Source organism: Nothoprocta perdicaria, unplaced genomic scaffold, assembly GCF_003342845.1.
Source record: "Nothoprocta perdicaria isolate Ctin4 unplaced genomic scaffold, notPer1 scaffold_237, whole genome shotgun sequence".
Classification (NCBI taxonomy): Eukaryota; Metazoa; Chordata; class Aves; order Tinamiformes; family Tinamidae; genus Nothoprocta; species Nothoprocta perdicaria.
Window position 1 is genome coordinate 630,088 of NW_020455463.1, and position 25,789 is coordinate 655,876.

The 25,789-nt window shown below is 43.1% G+C and overlaps 1 protein-coding gene across 3 annotated transcripts in view; it reads left to right on the plus strand.

Annotated features, from left to right (window-relative positions):
* Nucleotides 1-25,789, plus strand: part of ALS2CL (ALS2 C-terminal like) — a 47,949-nt gene that overhangs the window by 8,772 nt on the left and 13,388 nt on the right. For all 3 annotated transcript variants that reach the window (XM_026039674.1, XM_026039676.1, XM_026039675.1), the window contains 10 exons: nucleotides 15,423-15,531; nucleotides 16,116-16,308; nucleotides 17,537-17,602; nucleotides 19,173-19,338; nucleotides 19,624-19,752; nucleotides 20,070-20,189; nucleotides 21,740-21,816; nucleotides 22,226-22,292; nucleotides 22,678-22,874; nucleotides 24,997-25,062. In XM_026039674.1, the coding sequence (XP_025895459.1) occupies nucleotides 15,423-15,531; nucleotides 16,116-16,308; nucleotides 17,537-17,602; nucleotides 19,173-19,338; nucleotides 19,624-19,752; nucleotides 20,070-20,189; nucleotides 21,740-21,816; nucleotides 22,226-22,292; nucleotides 22,678-22,874; nucleotides 24,997-25,062 (1,190 nt within the window). The remainder of the gene's footprint in view (nucleotides 1-15,422; nucleotides 15,532-16,115; nucleotides 16,309-17,536; nucleotides 17,603-19,172; nucleotides 19,339-19,623; nucleotides 19,753-20,069; nucleotides 20,190-21,739; nucleotides 21,817-22,225; nucleotides 22,293-22,677; nucleotides 22,875-24,996; nucleotides 25,063-25,789) is intronic.

Below are 25,789 nucleotides of genomic sequence, written 5' to 3' on the forward strand. Positions count from 1 at the left end.
TTTTATTTTATATTTTATTTTATATTTTATTTTATATTTTATTTTATATTTTATTTTATATTTTATTTTATATTTTATTTTATATTTTATTTTATTTTATATTTTCTGTTCACCCTCCCCCAGTGAAGATCTCGTGCATCTGTAACTCGGCACCCTTGCTCTGCTTTCACGTCCCCACGTGCCAGATGCCTCTGGCCATTGGATTCCTCTGATCTGCCGACTGGAGGCATCCAACACAGTTTGCCACAGAGCAGGAGGAAGGTCCCAGTATTGCACCTGGGGTTGTGTCACCCTTGTTCAGAGCTTTTTAAAGACACCTAGGAAAAATCATTGTCTGCCATCAAGTACTGGCGACCTCTGCACTGTTCCCCAGTGGGGACCCCCTGCAGCCCCAAAAGGCTTATTCAACTGAGTACCTACTTAACCAACTGGTGCCACTTCTCTGCTGCTAATCAGATGAATTGCCCATCATTTTCAGAGCCTGAAGGTTTGGAACAATGAAAGAGTTGTGTTTTCTTTTTTTTAATAGCATACAGCTTCCTGAAAACTTCTCCATGTAGGAAGCTAACTACTTAAAAGCTCCCACAGTTTCAAATACCTTTCCATAAAAGAAAAAAAAAAGAAGCTATTTTGAACTGGAAAATGAGTTTGATGCTGCTAAAGGAAAACAGGGTGTGGGTTTTTTGGCCTTTTTTTTAATGTTTATTTTCCAGCTTTCTACATACATAACTCCTATGGAACTGGGGCTGTTTGCCAGGGGCTGGTGTTTGTTTTCCTCTTTAGCAAGGCCTGTGGTTAGAGAAGCTACCACAGAGTGGTGAATAGTTTTGAATAGTGAGTCATGTTTCATTCTTACAACTAAGTGGGCATCATGTGTTTATTTAAAGGAGCCTTTGTTCTTTCAGTTGTTAGAGAAATAGTAGCCCTCTGAGTCCTTCTGCCTCTCCTTGGCTGGCTGGTATTGTAAAAAGTAGATGCTCTAAGGATCGATATTTCTGGTCTGTTTTGTTCTGTGGAACGTGATTCAGAATCATTTTATTGGGCAGTGAGCATATTAGTCATGTTGTCCCATGTGATGTTGGTCCCCAGGTATGCTGGAGCTGGTGTCTTTGGGGTATGATGTAGGGCTTGGTGCAACTGCAGAGGAGTCCAATGTCTTCCCAAAGTTTCTGCAAACCATCTGGAATTTCCAAGACCCTAAGAATAAGGCAGGAACTTGACCTATGGAGGTCAGCTTTGGCCAAGTAGTTGGACATGCTGATTATCCTCTCTGCTTTTGAAGGGTACGCATTCAACTGAAGACCTTCCCCTCTATCATAACCTTCTAGTTCTCCTCCTTTCATCTCCTAGGCTGTGTGGGACAGGAAGAGTGTGGGACCAGTTAGTGCAGCTCAGGATGCAGTTTCAGCACCACCTTGTTACAGCTGGCGTTTGTCCGACGGGCTAGGAACTGGTAGGGCTTGACTAACAGGCGCAGGGAGATGCGTTGCTCGTGGGCATCTTTTGTTCCTTAAATCAGATATTTAGTCCATTATGCTAATGGCTTGCCCTGATGTGCTACTGTTTGTTTTTTTTTGTCCGTTTCCAGTAAAGAGGGCCAGGTGCTACCTGGTGCAGGCAATCTGCCAAGTTTCAGTTACCAAAACTGAAATCTGCCCTTGGTCTGTCCATGCCTTTTGGATGACCTTGTACTTCTACTAGCTAAAAAGGTGGCTGTGAATCCCTGCTGGTTATGGACCTTAGGACTGGGTGTCTCATTGGATGTGTCATCAGACACAGTACCAGGCCCATCTGCTCCCTAATAGAGAAGAGATGATGTGGTCTTCCCAAAAGTCAAATATTCTGTTTTCTACTTCCCAGGATGTTTATCTGGCAGCTAGACCAAGGCTAAAATTTCTAGACCATGCCAACTTCCACCAATTATCAGTCTTGGCTCTTTAGGCTGAGAGCATGTCTGGGATAAATACTGTGATATTTAGGTGCATCTGATGTCACTCTAGCAAGCACAGAGACTCAAGGTTGTGGGGAAAGGTCAAGCTCTCAGTGCTACCTGGGACTTGTCTGCACAAGGTAGCTGAAGTGTGGTAAGAAAAGGTGTTGATGTGCAGTTCACTCTGTTGATTTTTCCATTCTTTCTCTCCATATGCTCCTGACTTGCTCTGTGTTGCTCCTGCTCTTGACTAATCTGGTGTTACAATCTGTCCCAGATCATCTCTGATCATGAACTCCAGCTCTCACAGAGAGGAATACAGATAACTCTTTGCAGCTCATGTTATCTGAAGCCTTCTGTGCATCCTGACATAAATCTGGAGAATTTCTGCAAGTATTTGCTTTCAGTAGTGGTTTCCAGCTGAGTGGTTGCTCAGATGTACAAAAACATTTCATGTGCCAATGTTGTACTTTCTGTTTAATTGCTACTGCTGTGCAAGCTGCTCTCACCCTTTAAAGGAAAAGCTTGTGTTGCCTCAGTAAAAAGAACCTGGAGGAGTTTGATTATCAAGAAGGTTGTGAAACTTCTTTTGCATGAGATATAAATAATTGCACACTTAGTACTTGTTTCCATGGACAGTTTCCCAATAGTATGTACAAATACGCTTCTGGTCTTGCTAGGCACATGACTTATAGCGTAAAAACTTTGAGTTACCTGATGTCTGTCTGAGATTCTTGGGATATCTGCAGATGTAAATAGAGCTACTGCTTTCTTTTTTCTTTTTTTTTTTAAGGCTTTTTGGAAGGAAGAGAAATCCACGCAATACTAGGATTTATGCTGGGAGGAACTATCGTTTGTTGCAAAAATAGTATTTCACACAGGCAGAGGTGGGCAAGAGCTGAGGTTTCATTGAATAAATGTGAGATTGGGAGACTGCAGGCTGTTTGCTGCTGCTTCTGAGCACACTTCAGTAACCCTGTTTTGGAGCTAACATAACCCAGGATATTCTTCAAGCTGAGTCATACAATGATGGTTTCCTAGAATAGGTGGTTGTTATAAAAACAGGATGGCATTGCCTTGATGATACATGGGACCTACTTTCAGAAGAGGAACTTGGTCTGTAAACCAGCTTTGAAAGTGAACTCTTTGATGGAAATGACCACTTCTTTCAGAGAGGCAATATTTGGAGGAAAGGAGTAATTTCCTGAACAGATGTAAACTGGGGTAAGATTTGGTGGTGGATCCTGATTTCATAGATAAGAATCCTGAGCAGAATGACCAAGGTGAATTCTTTTTCTTCACAGGTTCCTTTTTTTATAGCTTGTTTTATATTTCTAAATGTGTGAATGCTTTGAACTGCCTCAGGGGATTGCATGCCAATTTAAAGGCAAGCCTCTTAGAGACAAGACCAAAACGTTTTGTCTGATTCCTTGAGTGCATATTTCTAGTCACTGTGTTAAGCCTGGCCTTAAACCATGTTCCCTGGAGTGCCACTTGCAAATATTAGGAAATATAGACTTAAAATTGAGGTTGAGCAGGGAGGGAAATGTATAAAACTCCCCAAAACCCTGCCTCGAGCAGCATCACCAGCTCAGTGCTTTCGATGGTCCCTAAACTCTGGGCTAGAACTGTTGTCAGGTCTTTTCTACTTCAGATCTGTGGTTGCATATAGCTACAGACCATTTCACTCATAAAGATCTGGTTAGATAATGAGAGAGCAACCAGAGTGGAGAGGGAAGATTTCTACAGACTTTTGTGGGAAACCACTGACTTTGTTAGAACAGTTTTTTATTCAATAGTCTTAGTTCTGACAAAATTCAGGGCTTACCTTCCCTTTTTTGGGGGAAAAAAAAAGTGACAATTATTAATGTGTCTCTGGTGTGTGGTTTTTTTTTTTTTTTGGATTTTTTTTTTTACAATCAGAAGTGTTTTATACCAAAATACATGTTGTGCGTGTGTGTGTACACATGCATGTGCCCACGCCTCATCTGGTCCTAAAGGCTGGATGTGGAGATGACCACAGAGTGCTTCGGCTCCCTTGAGTTTTCTGAGCTCTGGGATGGCTCAGCTGTTTTTTAAGTAGTAGCAAATTGCTTTAAGTGAAACTAAGGCTGATTTCTCTTCATCCTGCAGGCTGCAACTTGTGGTGATCCAGTGGTGGCTGTGCAATGAGTGGATATTTCCATGGAGTGGGGGACAGGTCAGCTGAGTGTGCACAACACCCTAGTCTAGAAGCTGGAAGCCTTATCTTTCCTGTGCCATGTGCTCTAGGTGCCCCTGCTTGAGCAGTGGGCTTGGACTAGATGATCTCTAGAGGTCGCTTCCAACCTCAACCATCCTGTGATTCTGTGATCTCCAGGTTTAGGGAGAAAGGTAAGGTGAAAAGAACATGAAATTCTTCAGCAGAAGATATGGGAAGATCCTGGCTGTCCAGTGTGCTGTTGGAGCTCCTAGGAGTGAGGATGACTAGAGCTGGGGGGAAAAGGAAGAGCCACAAATGAGTAGGAGAGTACTAAGAACCGCATTGCACAGATGTTGACTTGCCTTGTCCATCTCAAGGAAGGATGCCCTGGTGGTGAAGCGCCAGGAGGCAGGTATCAGGTCTTGGAGCTTCTGCTGTTCTCCACTAGAGTTAAAGTGGGGAGCCAGCGTGGAGCTCTCAAGCCAAGAACAACATCAGTGTGAACTCTGAGCTTTGTTGATGGAGTTAGAGTGTAATATGGGGTAAAAAGCAAAAGGTTTCTGTTATTAAGCCCTGATTTCCCTCTGCTTTCCCATGGATCTGGGAGCAGATAGGAGGCCAATCATGAGCTCACAGGGACCTCGTTCAGTCTTTCTCTTGGTTGCATTCTGCCTTGGATTGTTTCTTGCTGAGTGCATGGATAGCCTTTCTGTCTGCCCATGTACTGAATACCATTGATTGCATTGAGGTAGAGTGTGAGTTACGGGCACATCCTGCTCTGAAAAGACCCCAGGAGTCCTGCAAAATGGGAAAGAAGTCACCACAATAGAGAACCTCTCCAAACAAAAGACAACTCGGACGCCCCTTCTGTCTTCTGCTGTGCTCTGGGCATCCTCTCTATGTTAAACCAACTTGTCCTGATCCTATTGGGCCGCAGTGGGTTTTAGTAGCTTGTAAAAGTCCTTGGAAATCATAGAGCTGGGGAAGAGGAGAGCCGTTGAGTCTGAGTCATAATATGTCCGAGCATCTGGGAAAGAATGGGGCTTTGTTTCAGCTCTCCGGTGTGCTCTGAAGCAGAAGAGGATGGCGTGGGGCTTTTGTCGATGAGCATATTTCCTTTTTATTTGATGTGGGAGAGTGCGCGTGTGCAGTGGCTGCTCCCGCTAGGACAAAGCACTCGTGGGAATTTGCAAACTGTAGGCTGATTAGAAAAATCCAGGGCTTTTGTGCTCCAGCTTTAGGAGGTGGGATGGTGGCTGAGCTCCAATAGATGAGCTGGAAAGGAGTCTATTTTTTATTTTATTTAATTTTGCCTTTAAAGCAGGGTGAGGATTGTGACTGATGCTTTTATGCTGGAGTCGGGCACAGGCTTTGCATGCTTTGCATGCAACCTGCCTCATGCTGTCTGCAGCAGGCTGTGAATAGCAGGAAATGTCCCATTTCCTAGGGTCTCAGTCTGGCTCCTGTGGCTTTTAGCAACCACAGGAGTTGCGCCAGGGGAACAACTGGCAGAAGAAAGGAGAAGTCCAGGAGCTGTGTCTGGCACGTGGCCTTGGAAATGTTCTTTAGGTGAAAAAGGACATTGGATTAAAGCCGAGAACATTTAACAAAGCAATCGCATACTGCCATTTTCCTGCTCAATTTATACATGCATTTTTAATGTTTCCTTGCTGCATGTGCTGCAGCAGCCCATGGCTTGCGTCAGTTCAGAAACATCCGCTCAGAAAGGCAAACAATAATCGATTGCTTTAGAAACCCTATTTACGAGAGTTTCGTAACTGCCTCCTTGGGCACTGTGGGTGTCTCATCTAATGAACAGGCCTGGATCTGTGTTTCGGCAAAGGAGGCGACGGGATGTGGGAGGGAGAGGTGGGTGGGGTGAACGGCGGCTCGGGAAGCCCGGAGTATTTCAGGACTCGGAAGCTTGGAGGAACTGCTGCTTTAGCAGTTCCCGCAGAGGCATTTTAATTGGCCCCCTTATGTAAGGTATGTTGCTCTACACGCTGGTTATTTCTCTTTTTTTTTTCTTTTTAGCTGTTTTTTTTTTTGTCCCCAAAACACTTTCCTCGGGCTCGGTTTTATAGTGGCGTGCATACCGGAGGAAGGGTGTAAGGTGACCCGCGGCAGGCTGGCAGGACTGCTGAAGGCAATGCGTTATTAGTAAAGCGTTACAAAGTACGAGCGAAATTTGGGAGGGTTTTCTACGGGAAGGAATTTTGTCTGCGCAGGTGCATATTTTCCTGTGGTGTAAAACGCACGGGTGTTTTCCACCCCCATGTTCCATCTAGGCTCGGCATTAAGACGGGTTTGAAGGTGTCTTATTTCCCAGCGCGGTTCGGGCTCCCTCATTTATGCCGTGAAACCCTTTGCTGCTCCCTCTTTACCTTTCCTGTGCAAGGGTGCTGCTGCACGGAGCCCCTTGGCATGTGCAGGGACATGCTCCTGGGTGGAAGGAGAAGACCTCAGCCTGCATCCCACCTGGCTGCACAAGCCTGACAAAGACAAGCAGGAAACCACCATGCATGGGGTTGCATAGAGTAAAGAAACCCGTACCAACTAATTAGTTGTGAGGAGAGAGGCTGATAAGCTCTCCTGGGTTTCTGCAAGGAGGAATGTGGTCAAGGGCTGGCAAGTGGCTGCAGCGTTCGCTGAAAAGCCTGGATCCCAGGCACAAATATAGGGGAAGAGTAGCATGCCTAAGATCTTTAAAAATTAGCAAACTACTATGTGATTAGAGCCTGACAGAGGAGGAGGAGTTGCAACTCATGGGATCGACTGTTGTTTTTAAACTTTAGCTCAGATTAACTTGGACAGGCACCAAAGCTGACAATCTTTGTCTGTGGAAATTTCCTGACTAGGAAGCTTCCTGGATGTTGTCATTGCTTCCTGAACTTGGTAGTTTCTCTACTACTTTTGCAATGGCTTAATTGACAGTCAACTGCAATATAAGATTTTTGAGGATTGCTTTTGGGATATAAGACGCAAATAAAACAGGCAGAATTTTCTGTTGAAACCCTGTATTCTATTTGGTGATGCATTTTGGAAACAAATGGTGTAAATTCAAAAGGGATAAAATAAAATCAGGGGTGATAGGTCCATAGACAGATACTAGAAGTATCTAGGGATGCAGCATTTAACATTCCTTAATGCAACTGTGGAATTTACCTCAGAAAGTGGCAATCTTCTGTACTTGTTGTGAATAGCATCTCTTATTACTGCTGTCAGACGAGCTGGATCACTGGCCTGACCTAGCAGGGTATTGTTTACACTCTTGTTGACTTGAGGAAGGCTCATGCAAAGCTCTTTGAGCTCAACGAACAGGAGTTTTTTTGTAAAACGCTTTTGTCAGAACTTCTGACTAGCTCTTCAAGTCATCAAAAGACTTGGGTTTTGGCACTCAAGACACCTCAGTGAGCTTGGCATGATGATCAGAGGTTAGAAAAACCTGATGACTCCTCGCAGGTTTGTTCTGCCTTCTCTGGCTTGTAATTTGTCTTCCAAGAGCACTTGAAGGCTTTGATTAAGCCCTGGAAGCTTCCAAAGGGAATGAGTCTTTTGTAAACTTTGCCTACTGAAGAAGCTGTTCTGCAGTTCTTCAGTCAGCGAATGGGAACGGGTTGGTGTTGATGTTCCTGCTGTTGATGTTGAAGACCACTGGTGAGTTCAGAGGATCCAAAGAGAAAACAGAGGGAGTCTGGGTGCAGTGGTGATGCTATCCTAGCTCAGACTTTTGTCTCCATTCCTGATCTTAAGAGTGGAATTTAGCCCTGCTCTATCTCTGATAGGTGTTGCGAGTGTCATGCTAAAGAAATAAATGCTTGGGTACTTGCAGAGGACAGAATCGGGAAGTTTTGTAAGTGGCATTTCGCAGTGACATCTCATTAACTTTAGGCATGGTCTTTAGCCTAAGTTAATGCTCGTGAAATGGGAGAAGAGTCTTGAAATGGTGCCATAAGGCAGAACAGCAAGAGGATAGATCTGGAGTCTCAGCACAAATTAAATGAACAGACCTCTCTGATTCTTCCCAAATTCTGGAGGTCCTAAGGGGAGAGGATGGAGCAGGTGAATGGTGTTACAATACATTGAACTCCACGTCATTCAGGATAGCTCTCCCAACTGTCTTCTAATATTGTTTATGTCTTTGGACACAAACCGTTTCCAGGCAGTAATTCAGACTCATACTTAAGGTCTGACTTAAGGAAATCTAGCTGTGGTCCTCTGAACTCTCCATAACTTCTTCATTCCAATGTAGAATGCATGAGTTCTCTCTTCTCGAGATCCCTTCCTTTTCTGACAACTTGTAGTTGTTTCACATTAGGCTCAGAGTTATCTGGGAGGGTTTCATCCTCTAACTTTAGGTCATTTTGCAGCACATGTAAATGGCTCAAGCAGAGCAATTCTGTCTCTGCCAGCACATGCTGCTTGCAGATACTTGTGATAATGGGAAGCTCAGGGCTGTGAGGAACTGAGCCATCATCTTGCTTTATTGTACTTGCCATGTTATTTGCAAAGGTTGGATGATAGTCATAACTATGAGAGTCATCTTCTTTAGATTTAACTTGCTGTAAAGTAAAATATCTTATTTGGTCTAACTGTTTAACTCTGATAGCTGAGACCGAGTGAACACTGAGCTGCTTATCCTACTTAAGCTGAGTTAAATTGATCTTGTCCTGTGTTTCTTTCTGTTTGGCTGTAAAGGGAGTCTTGAGTTTAGCCTTAGATGCTCTGTACATGCAGACAGAGTCCACGCTTTTCAAGCCAACTAGAGTCTCTCCATTGTCCTTGGGCTTGGGAGTGAACTTCTTAAGGCACATGAGCTCCTGGTTTGTGTTTGGGAGTGAGAGAGAGAAAAGTTGGGTTAGATAAGGTTTCTAGAAAGCTCTTCTGTTTCCTGATTTTATGGAGGGGGAGAAAAAAAAAAAGAGAAAAAGGGAGAAAAGGGGTCCCTTCCCCCAAGCATAGCTTCTTGTGTTTTCTTGTGTGTTTTTTGCCTGTGTTGAAGATAAACACAGAAAGATTTTTTTTTTAAAAAAAAAAGCTATTGTAGAGTTGAAAAAATCAATTGCAAACATTGATGCTTTCTGCAGAAAGCATTGAATGCTTGTTTGACCCTCTTAGCTCTTGGCTAAATTGCTGTCGTAAGTCTATTGAGCATCAAATGTGGTGATTGGTATTCTGACAAGCTGATACAGCCTCTTATTTCAGTGCTTGGAGTCCTGCAATGAAGGTGACCAACAAATGATTTTTATGCCTGATGCATAAAATCAGTGGTATTGACCTTGGCCATCTCCCCTCTGATAACGTCGGAGTTCAGATGCATGGAGAAAAGAATATAAAAACTGGAAACTATTGTAGTAGTACTTCCTTCATTTGCACTTCTTGCCTCCTCGGGCACTTCTGACCTGGAATTGATGTCTGTCTTTTCATTAATTGTTTTTGTAATTGTTTTTTTCCTCCATGGACTTGTCTGGCTGCTTTGGAGCATGGGTGTAATATCCTCGTAGCAAGGAGAGATTCTCGTGGCAGACAGCTCCACCGTTTAATTAGACACAGAGTGCAAGATAGGGCTTCTGGTTGTTGGTCCTGAGCCTTCCCTATCACTTGAGGGCAGCAGCGCTTGTGCTGCATTCCCAGTCTGCTGTGGGGTGTGAGATATGTGGGAAACTGCAACAAAAACCTGTGGGTGTTATGTTTAGTATGAGAGGCTTGATGGGTCTATTAACTCTGCTTTTAAAGAGTACCATGCTCTCTGCCTGCCTGCTTTTATTGCTTCGTGCTCAGCAACTTTCCCCTGATGGCAGACCATCTGGCTCCTTCACGGACCAACTTTTGCTGGCATTGCAGGCTCCCTCTATTCATTTGCTGAAGCCTTATACGAATAACTTTGTTGGCTTGATTTTTCTCTTCTTCCTTTTTGGTGGTAAGAGCTGTCTTGGGATTGCTGTGTTTTATTGTCTTTCTTTATTCCCAGTACCTCTCAACTCATCAGCTGGGTGTTTCTGGCTAAATATGAGGTGACTCCAGTTAGCTGAACACTAATTGACCTCGACTCTTGATGGATCTGAGGTTTGACAAGAGCAGAGTTTGAATGGGAGCCCTTGCTCCACCGGGTTGGTTAAACAAAGCTTGGAATTGTGCTTTCCATGCAACAAAATGGCCTTTGTGCTGGTCATAATGCAGACTCAGCTGGAGTGCAAGGGGGAAATGTTGCTTGGAGTTGCAATTAGCTGGGCTACAAACTCAGCCCTGGTGGAAAAGAAACGAGGATTTGAACTGAAAGAGAAACAACATCTTGGCATGGGCCCTGTGGCCAAGGTAGCTCCTCAAGGTTTATGGACTTTGAGCTGGTGCTGCAAAAGAAAGAGGAAGTCCCATTCTGCTAGTGGGCATAATCGTGTGATGGCACATTAAACTGAGCTAGGGAACTGGTCCATGTTAAAAACTAACCTGGAAAAGTAGACCAGAGACTAGAATTCAAGTTCAAACTTCTTTTTTTTTCCCTAAGATTCTCCCTCAGTTTTGATGCATTCCATCTCCTCGACAGAAACTCTTTTTGTGTTCCATCCAGTTCAAATGTCTTTAATACCCTATAGGCTTCAATTTAAAACTCCGATGTTGAACTTGAATTTCTCACCTTGGTTGATATAATAGAGGCTTTATTACCTCCACAATAAGGCCCTACCCAAACAATTGCCTTTTTGCAGAAGCAACATCATTACCATTGTGATAAAAAGCAGACGAGAGATTGAAAGGCAATATTGGAAAAAGAGTTTGGGGATTACTCTAGCAGAGAAATGTCTTTAGTACCCTGTAGGCTTCAATTGAAAACTCCTATGTTGTTCCTGAGTTGAATCCTACATTGTTCCTGCTCTGAGTTGAAGCAGCTTTATCCCTGTCTCTCTAAAGATGGTGTGTTTGCTTGGGGCATGGGCTGGTAGAAAGGTACATCTTCAGCTGAGTGACAGCAACAGCTTGATGGTGTCTCAAAGGGCAGGGGAGTGAACACTTGGCATGTTTAAGGACTGGAAGTGTTGGTATGGTTGACTTGTCTCATTTCTCAGGCAGCAGGAGTGGGAGAAAATGATTATGAGCTGCAAAGATGAATGATATTAGCAGGGTAGAGCTGTACAGAGCAATGAAATAGCAATGCTCTTTAGGCTCATGCAAGGAAAGAGAAAGATTTAAGAACAGGACAGGGCACAAACATGGACATGGCATTTACATCTCTCAGAGTTTAGTGTTAAAATGCCATGAGCACACCCTAAATCTGCCACTAAACTTGGATTCCTATCTGAGAAGTCTTTGTTTTCATTGATTCCTAACTGCAAGTTCAACATGAGGGGGAATTCACAAGAGGAAGGTGGAAACTAAGTGCTCCCTGTCTGAAGATCTCGTTTGTTCCTTGTGGTAGAGGAGGTGACAGGATTGTCTGACTAGATATGCATTTCCATGAGAAATTCTGAGTCACGATTAATGTCTAGGGGAGTTTCCAGACACTTTCATGGTGGAATAGCTGTTTCAGAGCTAGAGACTCCAAGTAGATCATCATCTTTACAGCTCTGACAGAGAAGCTCAACAAAGCCCTCAAACTTCTCTTTGTTTGGTTTCCTATCTGTTTCAACTTCTAATTTTCTTCTAATTTCCTTCTAATTTTCTCAAAATGGGCATAGCAGTCCATAGTGGCTCCTGAAGAGCTGTTTTCTTGCTGATATATGCACAGAGCAGCTTTGGATAGTCCCTGCTGAATATGATTGCTCCCTTCATGTAGATGACTTGGGGTGCTCCCATCTATCACAGGATTCTCCTGTTCATCTTTCAGCAGCTAATTGCCTGTTTTTCAGCTGCTACCTCACTGTTGTTTGTGCCCTCATTAGCAGGCTCAGTAGAAAAGCCGAGAAAGTGCTGAACTGCAGAGATCTAGAAGCTCTTTACAGATGCTGATTCTCAAACTCATTTATCCTGTTTCTATTTGCATCCTCTTCCCAATCGCAGACCTATGCTGATATGGATTTTCATGATGTTCATTGGCTGACAAGAACTGAATAGTCATAGCTACCAGCAAGGGAAGCTGAGCACATGTTGAGCAGTTGGTGAGCACTTCCAGATCCATGCATGAAGTGCGGACCAAAATGCTGCAAACAGACATGAAAGTGGGTCTTGTCAAACTTCCCTTGCCTTTCGGTGAACAAACACAGAAGTACCAAACCACCGAGCCAAGTGAAAGCTGTCTCCATGCAGGAAGGCGGCAGCATGTGATGGCCACAGGTTTCTGTTCACCACCCTGTGGCTCTGCATTTTGCATATTATTTCTCATGCAACATGGATGTGCAACATGACCTCCGCATGCCCTCACGTGGTCTCCGTTGTTTCTTTCACACTCTGTGGCTGAGTTTTGATTATTGGGTAACTAACCTCAAATCCTCTGTGCCTGACTGGGCTCAAATAAGGGTATAAATGTGGTTTCTTTCTTTTAACATAACTGATGAGGAAAGGCTGGAAGTAATGACTGAAAGTCACTCGTACATCACTGTGATGTGGTAACTTAGGTCTTTTTGTGGTGCTAAAAGGGCTGTTTTTAAAGTCAGATGGTGCCAGTTACTCATGTGACAGAAGCAGACCACTTGCTCAATTCGGGCTGAAACCAGACTGCAGATTTTCAGTGAAGGGCAGGAATGTGATGGCCAAAAACCACAGCTTAACTCCATGTGAGGTGTTGGAAGAGGCTGCTATGTTCCTGGTGGCGAAGAATCAGCTTGGGTGTCTATGCTTCCCGTTGTGGCTGTTGCAGAGGTTTCTCCACCCAGCTAGAGCATTATAGGGATGCCTTGGGGCAGTCCCAGTGAAGTCTGAGCTCAGCTCTGTGTAAGGAATAAACCCTCCAAAAAATGGGCTTGCAGATAGGATCAGCTCATGTTCACAAGGTGCTGGTGAGCTACCAAGTCTGTGTAAAGTCCAGCCGTGTGCATCTGCGCCTGTGACGTGAGTAATTCGGTGTGCTTTAAGCCATCTGTATGTTGTGGATGGTTGGCTGGTGTTTTTTATTGTTTGGAAAAGTGATTTGGGGAAGACCTTTGGAGTTCGGTATCTAGCATCCATTCCCTTTGTGCACAAGACACTTTTCTGTCAGCAGAACTAAAGAACTGTAGGTGGAGAACAAGCTCCTCCTCTACCCGAGGGATCAGAAATGGAGAAATTTTCTTCCCTCCTTTACCCAAAACAGACAAAATAAGTTAAATAAAGGCCACAAACCTGTTAGTGGTTCTAACACGACACCCTATTACTCAGGAGTCCAAGCACGACACAACTGACTGTTTGCTGTTCTAATGAAGCATTTGGAAATGCAATGCGGTCGCATATCCAGCCTGATTTCAGTACCTGATTAAGCAAGCTACTTACGTTTAGAGGTTTGTAACAAGCTTGAGCACTCTTTAGTACCTGTGAGAGGAAGGGAAAAGCAGAGTTATCTTTGTATCTACACAGCAGAGGATTAAATGACAATGAAAAACAAGCTTTTAGATCTGTCTTCTCAGTGCTCTGGGATGGAAGCTGGCTGGCTGAGGTCGTGTTTGGTTTTTTTCCTGGCTCAGCTGGTCCCTCTGGGAGGGAACAGGAGGAGTTCAGATTCCAGCGATTAAATTTAAGAGACTGGATACTAAGGAGAAAATATTATTCACTTGCAGACTTGGTCGTATTTGGACCTGAGCATCCATGTTAAATCAGAGGAGCTGACCATCCACACTTCCCATATTCGTCCCGTATGAGCAGGGTTTGGTGTCTTTAGGAAGCTCAAACTTTAATTCAGTAAGGAATCCAGCCTCTTGAGAAGCTTAAAAGTGAGGCATTTCCACTTAAGCTAGTCACCTAGGGGTCCTTTCCATAGTCCATGGTGAGATGCCTGAAATATTCCCATGAAGGATAAAGCAAGTTTAGGCTTAGAGATAAATATTGCAACACAGGAAGACTGAATTTCACATGTAATTTGTGCAGATGAGGGTAGAGTTGAAGAAGCCTCATAGTAAGTCACCAGGAGCTAGTGGACATCAGCGCTTCCTAGAAATGGTGCAAATATGCCATTTATGTCTCTATTAGTAAATGAACAAGACCTAGTCCCATGGCCAGATGACTGTGGTATAACCTACAGTCATACAGCTATTAATCAGCATTACATACAGCTTTACAGTCATACAGCTTTCATCCTCAAAACAGCATGATTATGTGCAAACTGCCCATTTCAAATGGTCCCTGGCCCACATCTGAGAGCCTGCTGGAAGAGCATGCGCATTGAAACTGCGCCGAAATCTGTGCTATCAACTTAAATGTTTGCAGCATCACCCATTATACTCATCAGCTTACTATTGTAAGCATAGTTTTTAAGAATGCACTGCAACTAGGCTATGAATAAACATGGACAGAGCATTTGCAGCGCCCAGATTTTATTGTCTTGCTTCACAATGTTGAAAGAATGTTGAGGATATTTATTTATGTATTTATTTTTCTCTGACCGCTGTATTTTCACCACCTGGGCTTTTCCCATTTTAGTCCATATTAATCTCCTATGACGTGTTATTAGCTGGTGTTCACTTCCTCTGATATGCTTCTTTTGGGAGGTAGGGCTGGAAGGCAAGAGGAGGAAGTTACTGTTTTTTTTCCACATCATTGTGTTGTTGAGTTGTTTTTTTCTCTCTCCCTCTTTTTTTTTTTTTTTCTTTTTTTTAAATGCTGACACTTCCATTTTAGGCAAGCTGCAGCAGTTGTGACACACGACCAGGAGTACACAGTCCTACTCAGAAAGGAGTAACGCCAGAACCCTGGAGAGCTGGGTGCCTGGCCATGGCTCTGCGGCTCCGTATGATGGCTTTTAATGCCAAAAGGTGCAGACTCAGGCACCGGGGCCAGAAACTGGTGAGCGAAATGGGAATAGACATGCTGCTTCATCAGTTGCTGCTTTGGACTTGAGTGATATTTCTTCTGGAAGCATGGATCTGGCGCTAGACAGGTTTAAGGCAGCTATCAAGCTTAGGATCTTACCAGTCATGTGGAAAGACATCATGGTCCGTGTGAGAAGTTCTTCATATGGGAAATCAGGAAAACGAGGCTGTGGCTTAGGTGGACTTCTGTGACCCCATCTCGTGCTGAGTTGCTGGGCTTCTGCTTCCTTGTGCAAAATTTCTGTTATTTTTTCGGGAGGCAGCAAATGCAGCTCTCGACACATGCTGTCTGGAAGAAGAAAGCTCTCACTGAGCTTTGAATCCACTGGTAGGTGGTTTATCCATGCAAGAAGTTTAAATGTATATTTTTTGTTGTGTCCAGGACATGTGCACGGCTGAAGCAACCGCATCTTTGCTCCAAGCAGAAGAAACCTTCTCAGCATGCCTGGCACGGATAGATGCCCTCATCCTCAAGCCTTTGCTCCAGGCAGGTAGGTCAGACAAGACTATATTTTATTTATTTATTTATTTTGTCTCTAATTCTTTTCTGTGAGTCACCTTTCTGGTACATTTATGAGGAGTATTACAGTTGAAAACTGAGGACTAGATGAGGACTTACTGGAGGCTGATTTACAGCAGTGATATGTAGAATTACTTCATTTAAGACAGTGAGATCTTGAGGTCTCATGTGATCTTCCATGCAAGCCTAGGTTCCTGTTGTTTTTAGAGGTTAATCTAGATTCTGACCAGTGTAAGCAAAAATATATTTTGGGGAAGATCTCAAAATTTTCCTCCAGCGCTTGTGCCTGACCATGAGACTTAGCCCTGCCTGCAAGAATGGAAAGCAGAAGGTTTTAGCATGGGTAGCCTTGCAATTAGGTACAGGGACTCAACACAAAATAATCACTTCCCTCTTCCCAGGGCTTATTTTCCCGTAATACCACATGTATTTCTCTTTGGCACGTTGGACTGAGTGCTAGATTTGGGCAGTGTCTTCTGTGATTTCTTGACATTTCAGCACTTTTTTTTTTTAAATTTTCTATCTCTCCTTGCCCCTGCCATCTCTTCCTCAAAGAGCCTCATGACCAGAAAGGAAAGGAGAATTTTAAACTGCTCCTTCTGCTGAATGATCGATTTCAAGCTCTCTGGAACTTCACGGAAGAAAATTACCGGATGCTCAAGCAAAAATGCAACGCTTCTGAGTCATTCTGCATCCAAGACTTTTACACTGTCTGGAAAGGACACCTGTTTCTAAGCCTCTACATTCAGTAAGTACAGAAACATTACGGACTAACATAAGAGACCCAATTTACTGCCTCTTCCTACTAATTCTGGTAGGCTTATGGAAAGCTGTTATGTTTAATTTGTTCAGTACTGTTCATTAGCCTTCAGTCACTAAGCAAGGAAGCAGATGAATTCAGTGCATGGGGTAAATGCTACTGATTAAGGGATTTGTGTAGGAACATCTAATAGGTAGTCTCTTTCTATCTGCAGCTGTTTTGGAAAAGGTGTTAAAAATGGGATTTTCTTTCTTTGTAAATATTTTTTTGGCAGCTTAAAAATACAGGATGAACAGGTTAACAATTTGTGATTGTGGAAATTGAGAGCCAAGTCTTGGGCTGTGATCAGGAGCAGAAAGGCAGGTACAAGGAGGCTTATAGGTTTTACAGGGGTGAGAATAGGAAGATGTGGGCAGACATGGTTAATAAACTCATTTTTATGATGCTTATTGCATTTGGGGAATGGGTCTGATAGAACATAAAGATCTTGTCCCACAGTTGACTCGTATTTCAACTGACACAAAAGTGGAGCTTATCTGGAGGAGATCCCCTTTTCCCTCATTTTTGAAATGTTTTTTTTCTTAAAAAGACTAAGTGCTCGATTCTATGCACTTCTGCTGATCCAGTCTGTGCAGTCCTGATTTTACTATGTCTCATACTAATTGGAGTGATAATAGCAAGAAAAGACCTTCCTTAAGGAGATGAAAATTAGCAATAAATAGTTAGATGTAATAATTAATTTGGACAGAATACGTGACTTGTGCAAAATCACTGTTGGACAAAGGCATGATATTTGTTGACAAAATATGGCTGGATCTCCCTCTAGTGTGAGACAAAATATATTGACATGAAACACATTGCCTAGAACTTACCAAGAGTAATAATGACCTGATGCTTCGATTGCAAACGGAAAAAATTAATACATCCAATGCTGGTAAGCTCAACCTTTGGAGGGTTCTTTTCCAGGGTAATTGCACAAGATGACTTCTGCTTGTGCTAAACAGCAGGAAGATTTAGACTTCCTGTAACAAAGCTGGTGTAAACGGTCAATGAAGCAGTTAAGCTACAGAGATGGTGTAAGCAGAGGGTACAGTATCTACACCCCTTGCAAAGGCTGAGCTGGCCATGTTTTCAAAAGATTTTGCTCCTGCTATTGCTTAAATCTTGTAGATTTGCATCTCTAACTCTGTTCATGCTTGTTATTTTTTTTTAACAGATATTTTGTCACTTTTGCAAACTACGTTGTAATCCACGGCTTTGAACATGCTACAAAGAGCAAAAGGTCAGTGGGCTGAAAAGCACTTATTTAGCAGCTGACACGAATACAGTAATGTTGTAGACAGGAAAGAGATTCCAAAAGAGCAAACATCAAGCTGATCTGTGAGTTTGAGCCTAGCAGGAGGGAATGATCTGCAGGGAAAATGTGGGCTAAGGAGCTAGAATGGAGTAAGCAGCACTGAGCACTGCCTGGTCATCATTTCAACCAACTGCTGTTCCTCTGAGCCAGTCTCTCCTGCATTCTGCCAAGATCCTGGACCAAATGTTGAAAGGTTTCCCCTGCAGTTCTTTCCTCCTCTCTTCAGCCATGCACAACTTGAATCTTTTGTTGGCAGATAAGTTTGCAGCCTATGTACATCTGCTAAGCAAAACACATGCAAGGAGGGGGAATGGGGCTCTGGGATGCATGCATGGCAGATATTGTAGAGATAATCTTGTAATACTGGGATGCATGCATGGCAGATATTGTAGAGATAATCTTGTAATACAAGGGCTCCCACATTACAGGGCCATGTCTACTTATTGATCATGTGAATACTAAGAGAGTGACCCTGAACCTATGGCCAGTGTTTGTCAATGCAAAAGTCTGTTAACTGGTCACTATCTAGGCTTCAGAAGAGATGTGTTTGGCAGGTCTACCTGAGCTCATCCTGATGCCTCACTTTGTTGTTGATGATAGGCGCCTCTGGGAATTGATTCACCCCATCTGACTGTAGATGCCTCAGCTAGGATAGGTGCATTGTGCTATAAATTTGACCATTTCTCTGCCTTGCCTGTAAAGGAATCCTGGAGTGCCCAGCTCACATGAAGGTTCCCAAGGCCAGTGTTTGGTCAGATTGAGCTTATCTGCATGGACACATGTTTTGCTGTAGAGAAACTGAGCCCAGGATGACTATGGCCAGGGCAATGCTGTGCTTGTGCCTTGCTGCAAAGAAGAGCCTGGCTGCTGTTGAAGCATGGAGTATCCCTGAGCCACCTTCTTATAAGCTCCCCAAAGCTTGGCTTGCACCTCTGGATTGAGAATAGGAGCCAAATTGGGTTTTACTTCACCATTTTTAGTTGAGTGCAGTTGTATCAACATCTCTTTCCCTTCTTGGAGTCATTCTGATGGTTTGCTCACAGGAACACCAAGCCCTCTGAAGAGGCTAACAATTGCATGGAAATAGCTTTTCCGTAAAAGAAATTTCCACTGCCTGTGGTCAGAGTCTCATGGTTCATTTCTCAGCAATTGAAAGGATGAGAGCTAGAGATGAGTAGATTTGCAGTCACTCTGAGTCACTCTTATGGTGTGCAAAGATTTATGGAAGTTATGCTATATTCTGCATATCTCATAGTGCAATTCCTATTTGCAAAGGGTTCAGGTACAGATGCTGAGTGGATAGAGCTCTATTTGACTTTTTTGCCTTGTTTGTGTGTATTGGTGTGAAAATATTTGCATAACTCTTGTCTTGCTCTTTGAGGTCTCTCTATACTATGTCTGGGAGGGAGGTAGCTGTTCATGTTTGGAGGCAAAGGGGTAGAAATCCACATAAAAACTAGTTAGGGAACATTTTTCTTAATTTGGAATCTTGCAGTGAAGCCTGGAAGCACCATAAGACAGTACTGAAACAATTCTTCACAGACTTCACCTCCGAGTCCTCCATGTCTTTGGCCTTATACACTGTACTTCACAAGCCAATCCGGGATCATGTTGAACGACATGTACTGCTCCTTACTGAACTGAACGAGGCACTGAAAGAGGTAAGAGGCTATATATGATGTTGCTTGAGTGCCTTAACTTCATATCTGTTGCAGAGCTCTGGGGCTTTATGATGGTGAATGAAAAGACTGCCCTCTTGGTGCATGCCTGTAGGTTGAAAACACTTCTGGACTGAAGGAAAATTCAGATTTATGTAGCCAGTCTAGACTGAATGCAGGTAGCTCATCCCCTCTCTGAGGATTTGGAGCTGCTGAGGCTTTTCTGTGACAATCCAGATTGCACAGCCATGCCTGAAACATTTCTTAAGTCCTGCTTTCCTTTTTTAGGACCCTGAAAAGGAATTGGTTACCAGTGTTATCAAGGAGTATGTGAAGCTCGAGTCCTTCATCAGCCAAGTCCTAGATGAAGCTTGTTTTACCAAGGCCCTATGGAAATCCCTGGGCTACAAATTCACGGTAGGTCAGACGTACAGGTGATGGTTTGCTGGGAGTCTTCTTTGGTAGTCTTGTGCTTCTGCCTACTCAAGGTGGGGAAATTGTATACGGATTCAGGGTTTGGTTTGGTTGTCCTTGGAGAGTTCAGAAGTTTTGGAAAAGCCTTCTGGTTACTAAGTACTTTAGAAGTCGAGCCTGCTGTCACTGTGCTCTATGTCATTAGTCAAATATCTTCTATGGGAAATGGTATCTTGAGTTGCACATTCTTTTTCAGATCCTGATGTTTCTCTTTGGGAATGCAGGAGCTATCTGTTCTACCTCTGTGTTTCCCTCTGCAGGATGTGCTCTGTGTTCCCGAAAGACGGCTGCTGGAAGACAGCAGAAATCTCCCTATTTCTGCCAGCACGAACCGGTCGGACCGAATTCTGCTCTTTGATGATGTCCTTGTGCTAATTCAGGTAAGTTTTGAACCTTTCAGGGTACTTGGATAGATGGAAGAGGAATGATGCTGAAATTAAGAACTGTTTAATGCTGAAACTGCACCAAAGCCTGGATGTTTGCAGAATCCTGTCTCAGATCCTTCTATCTGCGATTTCCACTAGAGAATAAGAGAAGAAATCTCAATGAAGTTGGAAAAGGGGAACACCCATGTAATCTTTTCCCCAGTAAAAACATGTGATTCAATAGCCACAGGCACCTTCCTAATAACCCATGCCCACCCCTGTATAGGAATCTGCTGATTTCTGCCCTTGTGTATTCAAAGGGGTACTGATGGGTTAAGAATCTTATACTGTAAGCATCATGAGCAGCAATCGTGACTAAATCTGATGTTTTGTGGTTGAACGTGCTAATGGCATGGGACCTAGAGTTCATGGTGCAGGTGTTCTTGGGGCTATTTCAGGAATTTGAGGCCTGGGTGTGGAACAGACAGGGAGTGTCTATGTCTGTGGACAGCTAGATAAGTAATATATGTTCAAAGCTGTTCTACAGCATGCGTTAACTGAGTCCAACTTGGCTTGCTTTGACTGACAGCTCCTTAATGCTGTAGTGTTCTTGATAGGAGCTAGTCACCCCAGGCTCTCTTTTAGTTAAGAGGAGAGAAAAAGGCACTTTCTGGGTGTGGTTTATGTGCTCTGTTTTGGATGCCTGCACTTAAGATGAGCCGAGTCATGCCCTCAGCTCTGTTGACTCGAGCAGAAACTGAGGATAACCAGCTCACATGGAGATATCTGCGTTGTAGTCATCTCCGTTCAGTCAACGCTTACCGCCCACTATGTCTCATCTGCTGCTAGGACTGTTATTAAAGCTTGTGGAGGCATAACTGGACTGGTATGGACCTGGCTGGCTTGGACAGCAGAAAGGGGACTGCCAAAAAGGACTGCAGAGTTGGGGGGTTTGAATCTTCCCTCAGATCACTGTGATCTCTGAGGTTCTTGCCAGTCCTTGAGCTTGTTCGAACACATCCTTGCAGTCAGCCGTACTATAGTGTAGACACTTGGTATTTAGACATAGAAGTGTGATATGACATTAATGTAGTCTTTACCTAATATCCCAAACTCTTCAGTTTCTTCTGTTTGCTGTGCTATTGGACCTTTGCATAGCAGTGGCATTTGAAGTCTAGATTCAAGTCAGAACTTGAGCAAAATTTAGGCCTTCTTTAGGCCATTTAGGTACCAATGATGATGCTGATGTGTTGCTGTGTGATCAGGAAGAAATTCTTTCAGAAATAGATGTCATCTAAAAAGGGATACAGGAACAAAAACATAGAACCATGGCTTTAAGGACCACCACTTAAAAGCTGATAATCTAAGAACTTTCTTCTCCTGCATTCCTTCAGTCTCTGAGCTCTGTCAGTATCACATTCTGATGACATCCAGACCTCAGAGGAGGGAATTTGAACAAGCAAGCTGCCAATCTTGCTCCAGTGTTCAACAGATTGGTGGAGTGAAAGATAAGTCTGATATTACATCAATAACAAGGAATATTTTCTCCCTTTCTGGTTCTCTAGGGGAACAGCTTTCAGAGTTTTGATCTGAAGCTTGTATGGGTAGACAAAAACTGCAGGGAGAAGTCAGCTCCTGGAGCGTAAGTAAAATATTTCTACTTGAAGGAGAAAGTGTTCAGCTTGACTGTGGAACTGACGGAATGATTCTTGCCTCATCTCCTTTCCACTAGTGAAGGGAGTTGGTCCTGAGATATTGGTAGTCAGCCTGCCTCTCAGATGGGATTACGGCAGCTCAAACTTGCATTGTTTATGCTTACTGACATCTTGAAATCAATCAGTAATGAAATGCTTTTGGCTGCAGAGCTGAGGAACAAAGCAGAATTGATTAGTTGCATACTTTTCAAAAGAAATTAAAAAAAAAAAAAAAAAAAAAAAGGACTGTGGAAGTATTATTAGCTGCTTCTGAAGAGGAATAAGAGGAGCAGCCAACAGCTCCTTGGCCAAGAAAGAGATGTTCTCATGGTCTCTCTCATGTTCTTTGCTTCCCAGGCATGTTCTCCGTATCGTTACACCAGAAGAAACATTCTTTTTGTCTGCCAAAGATCCTCAGATGAAGGTTGGTTGTGTTCAGGGCTTTCCTGATTCTCCTGCAAAGCCATGTACTGCGCACTGAGATGGGTTTATGGCACAGAGGTGCAGCCCCATTTTGTATGCAGAAACATTGGCTCCTGAATGGAAGCTAAAATTGTATTAGCTATTAGTGTCGAGGCTAGTGATTATGGGAATTAGACTCAACTGTTTGGGGAGTTTGTTGCCTTTTTGCAATATCCAGTTTGCAGGACCCAAGCTAATTCCTCCTACTGGTGCTGCAGATTTGCACCAACACAGCTGGCCAAAGACAGCAGAGGAGAACCCAACCTTTTGCTGCTTCTGAAATATCTCCTCCTGGGACACATCTGGCTTTATTCACTTGTTAATCCATCCCTCCTCCTCTTCCTCAGGCTGTTTGGCAGTGGAAGCTGAACCAAGCCATCCGCCAGGCTCTCAACGGGAAACGTGACTTCCCACTGTGGGGCAAGACCGGGGAAGGCACCGAGCCTCCGTCCTGCCGCTTCTTCAGCTACGTCTTCAAGCTGGAGGGCAAGTTCAAGAGCGCAACCTATGAGGGCGAGTGGCACTGGGGAAAGCCACATGGCAAGTAAGGAGCCCTTTGTACCTCCTCCTTTACCCACCTACTGCCTGGATCCAGCCAGTATAGATCCAGAATAAGGCTAATTCTGAGAGTTTCTGTGTGCATGGGGTGCTCCATCCTGGTTTGAGGGCTTGGACCATAGACCATGGGCTGACAACTTCCCTGGGTGTGCCGAGCAGTCTGTTTCCTGCCTGACTTGTTTCCCTGGGGAGTCAGTCTAGTATGGAGGACAAATTTGGGAGGCAGTTGAGATGCATCATCTTATTTTTAGGGCTTGGTAAATGTATGAGTCCCAGCATGTGACGTATTGAGTGTCTCTTGGTACTAGGTTATAGAGTAAATTTTGGAGGTTATCTCTAATAATGTGGTAATGATCACATTGAAGGCATTGCATTTGCTTGTACCTGTAATTAGACTTGAGATAATGTTCAACATCAGGATCTTAGCCTGAGGCATAAAATCCTACCCTCTGGATGACATATAAATAAATAAATATCTTGGCTTGCTAGTGAGGGAAAAGCTTTCTCCTATTCTATCAAAAATGATTTTAACATCCATACCTGTAGCAAGGGAAGAATTGTAAATGAATAAATGAATAAAGTCTAATATAAAAAAGTTTCTCATATGCAACTTTGGAGAGCATTAGACCTATTCAATAAACTTCAACTCAACCATTCAACTCAGGCTTATGAACAAATCCTTACAGAAGGGCATGGCTTCTAATTTAAGGTTAAATAGCCCCATCTACTTATGTCCTCTTGCATAAGTAGAGCATAGTCTCTCTTTTCCTGCAGAAGTCTGAAATATGAGTGACGTCCTCATACATCCACGCGTGATCTGGGAGTTTTATACTTCCTGGGTTTTACTTTTTTGCTTCAAAAGTATGTAGAGACTTGGTTCTAAGAGACTTAAGATATTCAGAGTATCCAGAATCTAGAAAAACTTAACAGGAAGTCTTCTGTGGAAGAGCTTGTGCTTTATTTTCTTTTACCATCAGAAAGAAAATATATAAAGAAAAAATTTATACCTATTTAGGTATAAATAGGTATAAAACAGGTGTTTGGGTAGAGCTTTTTCTGGGCAGTAATCACAACTACCTAATTCATATCAGTAGTTGTGGCTCTCCAACAACTGTTCATTCTTCACCTTCCTTCTCGCTACTGTTGATGCCTTGAAGTGGAAGTAGATGAACTTTGCTGACAAGTAGCTTAAGCCATCTCCATGACTGGAGCAGGCATTTATTCTGGCTAGCTCTCCTTTGCTCTCCATTCATAATAGCAAAGTAAATTGAGATGCATAAGTCCACTTAATTGAATCTAATTGCTTCCCTGTATCCTAATAACAAAACCCAGTCTCTTGGCCCTTTACCTGTTTTGTGTGGGTGTTTAAAGCAACAAACTTGGCGAAAGTCATTCTGATGCGTCACAGTTTTGGTTCTGCACTGGTTAGTGTTGTCTTTGGATGGGGAATGTGTAGGGAGCTGCCTGCATCTGTACTGATGCAAGAGTTTAATCTGCAAGGGGATGCATGTGGAAGGGAAGATAGGGAGGAAGGAAAAGCTCATTCACGAGCGGACGTGTCCATGCAATAGTTTGACCATCATGTTGACCATTCCAGTCTCATTGTTGCACCATTGCCTTGTGTTATTATGTCTACAACCCACATACAAAACAGATGGGAAGATATGAGTTATTTAGGTTAATGGTCACCTATTTTGTGTTCAGAAAGCCTGGTATAAGAAAGTCCCAGGCAACGCTGTCATTAATTTGTCTGTGGGGCTGTGCACTGCTGAAGTTTTGGCTGGTTTCATCACGCACTGTGCTGTAGTTACAAAACAATTGTATTTATTGTTCTAAAATAATGATGCAGCAACACTGCAAAATGCCTTTGAGATTTGTCAGTTTGGAAGAAGATTCTATGAGCTTCTTCCTTGACATGAAAACCTGGTGGTACTAAACTACAGTGGATCCAAAGTCCCAGTGATGCCTGGAGATCTTTTCTTCCTCTGTCCCCCGAGGAAATGTCTTGACATGAGTAATCCCTGGGTTGTGCCTTTGAGTGTCTCCTCATGTTGAAACTGCAGCTGTTGCTGGCAGTCTCTCCATATAATACTTGCATCAAATTGCAGGGGGACACTGAAGTGGCCTGATGGACGGAACCATGTTGGAGACTTCAAAGAGGGGTTGGAGCATGGGTAAGCCTTAAAAAAAAAAAAAAAAAAAAAAAAAAAAGTGTTTATTGCTTCTGAAATACCATAATGAATGGTTCTTATTAGAGATAAAGTGTTATTTTGTAGGGTGGTGCTTCTGGTGTGGAATCTGTCTCACTCAGACATGACTGCTTCTATCTAACTATTTTTTTGCAGTCAATGGAGAGAAATATTCACTGTTACAGTGAAATTCATCTAACCTATTTTAAAAATGTGCTTTAGGCTGAGTAAGAACTAGAGTGTCTGGATTGCTAAAGCAGAGGGAGCAGGCTCAGATGATATTTCAGATGGAGACTTCTCTATTTTTTGTATGAATTTTGTCATGAGTCTCTAAATCTGGGTGAATTTATTCACGTGAAACTTCTTGAAAAAGTTATTCTTAGATAACTTTAAAAACTTTTTTTTTAATTGGTAATTGCTTTAATGGTCTAACTCAGTCCCTTAAATAGGGAAGAGGGGAAAGAAGGAAAAAAAAATTGCTGCAAGTAGTTCTGTAGAAAGAAGCAGTGAGAAACCCTGCATCTCACAAGAAGATGAGCCAGAACAAGCTCTTCCTTGGAGCAAGTCAGTAGACATCTGTGAATCATTTTGGAGGTAGAGCTGACCTTAGGTACAAAAATATATTTGAGAATGTGGAAGGTCCTTCATTTTTATATTTCTTTAATGACAATTGAGTTACTTTTCACCTATGCCTGTCTCTGTGCTGATATCT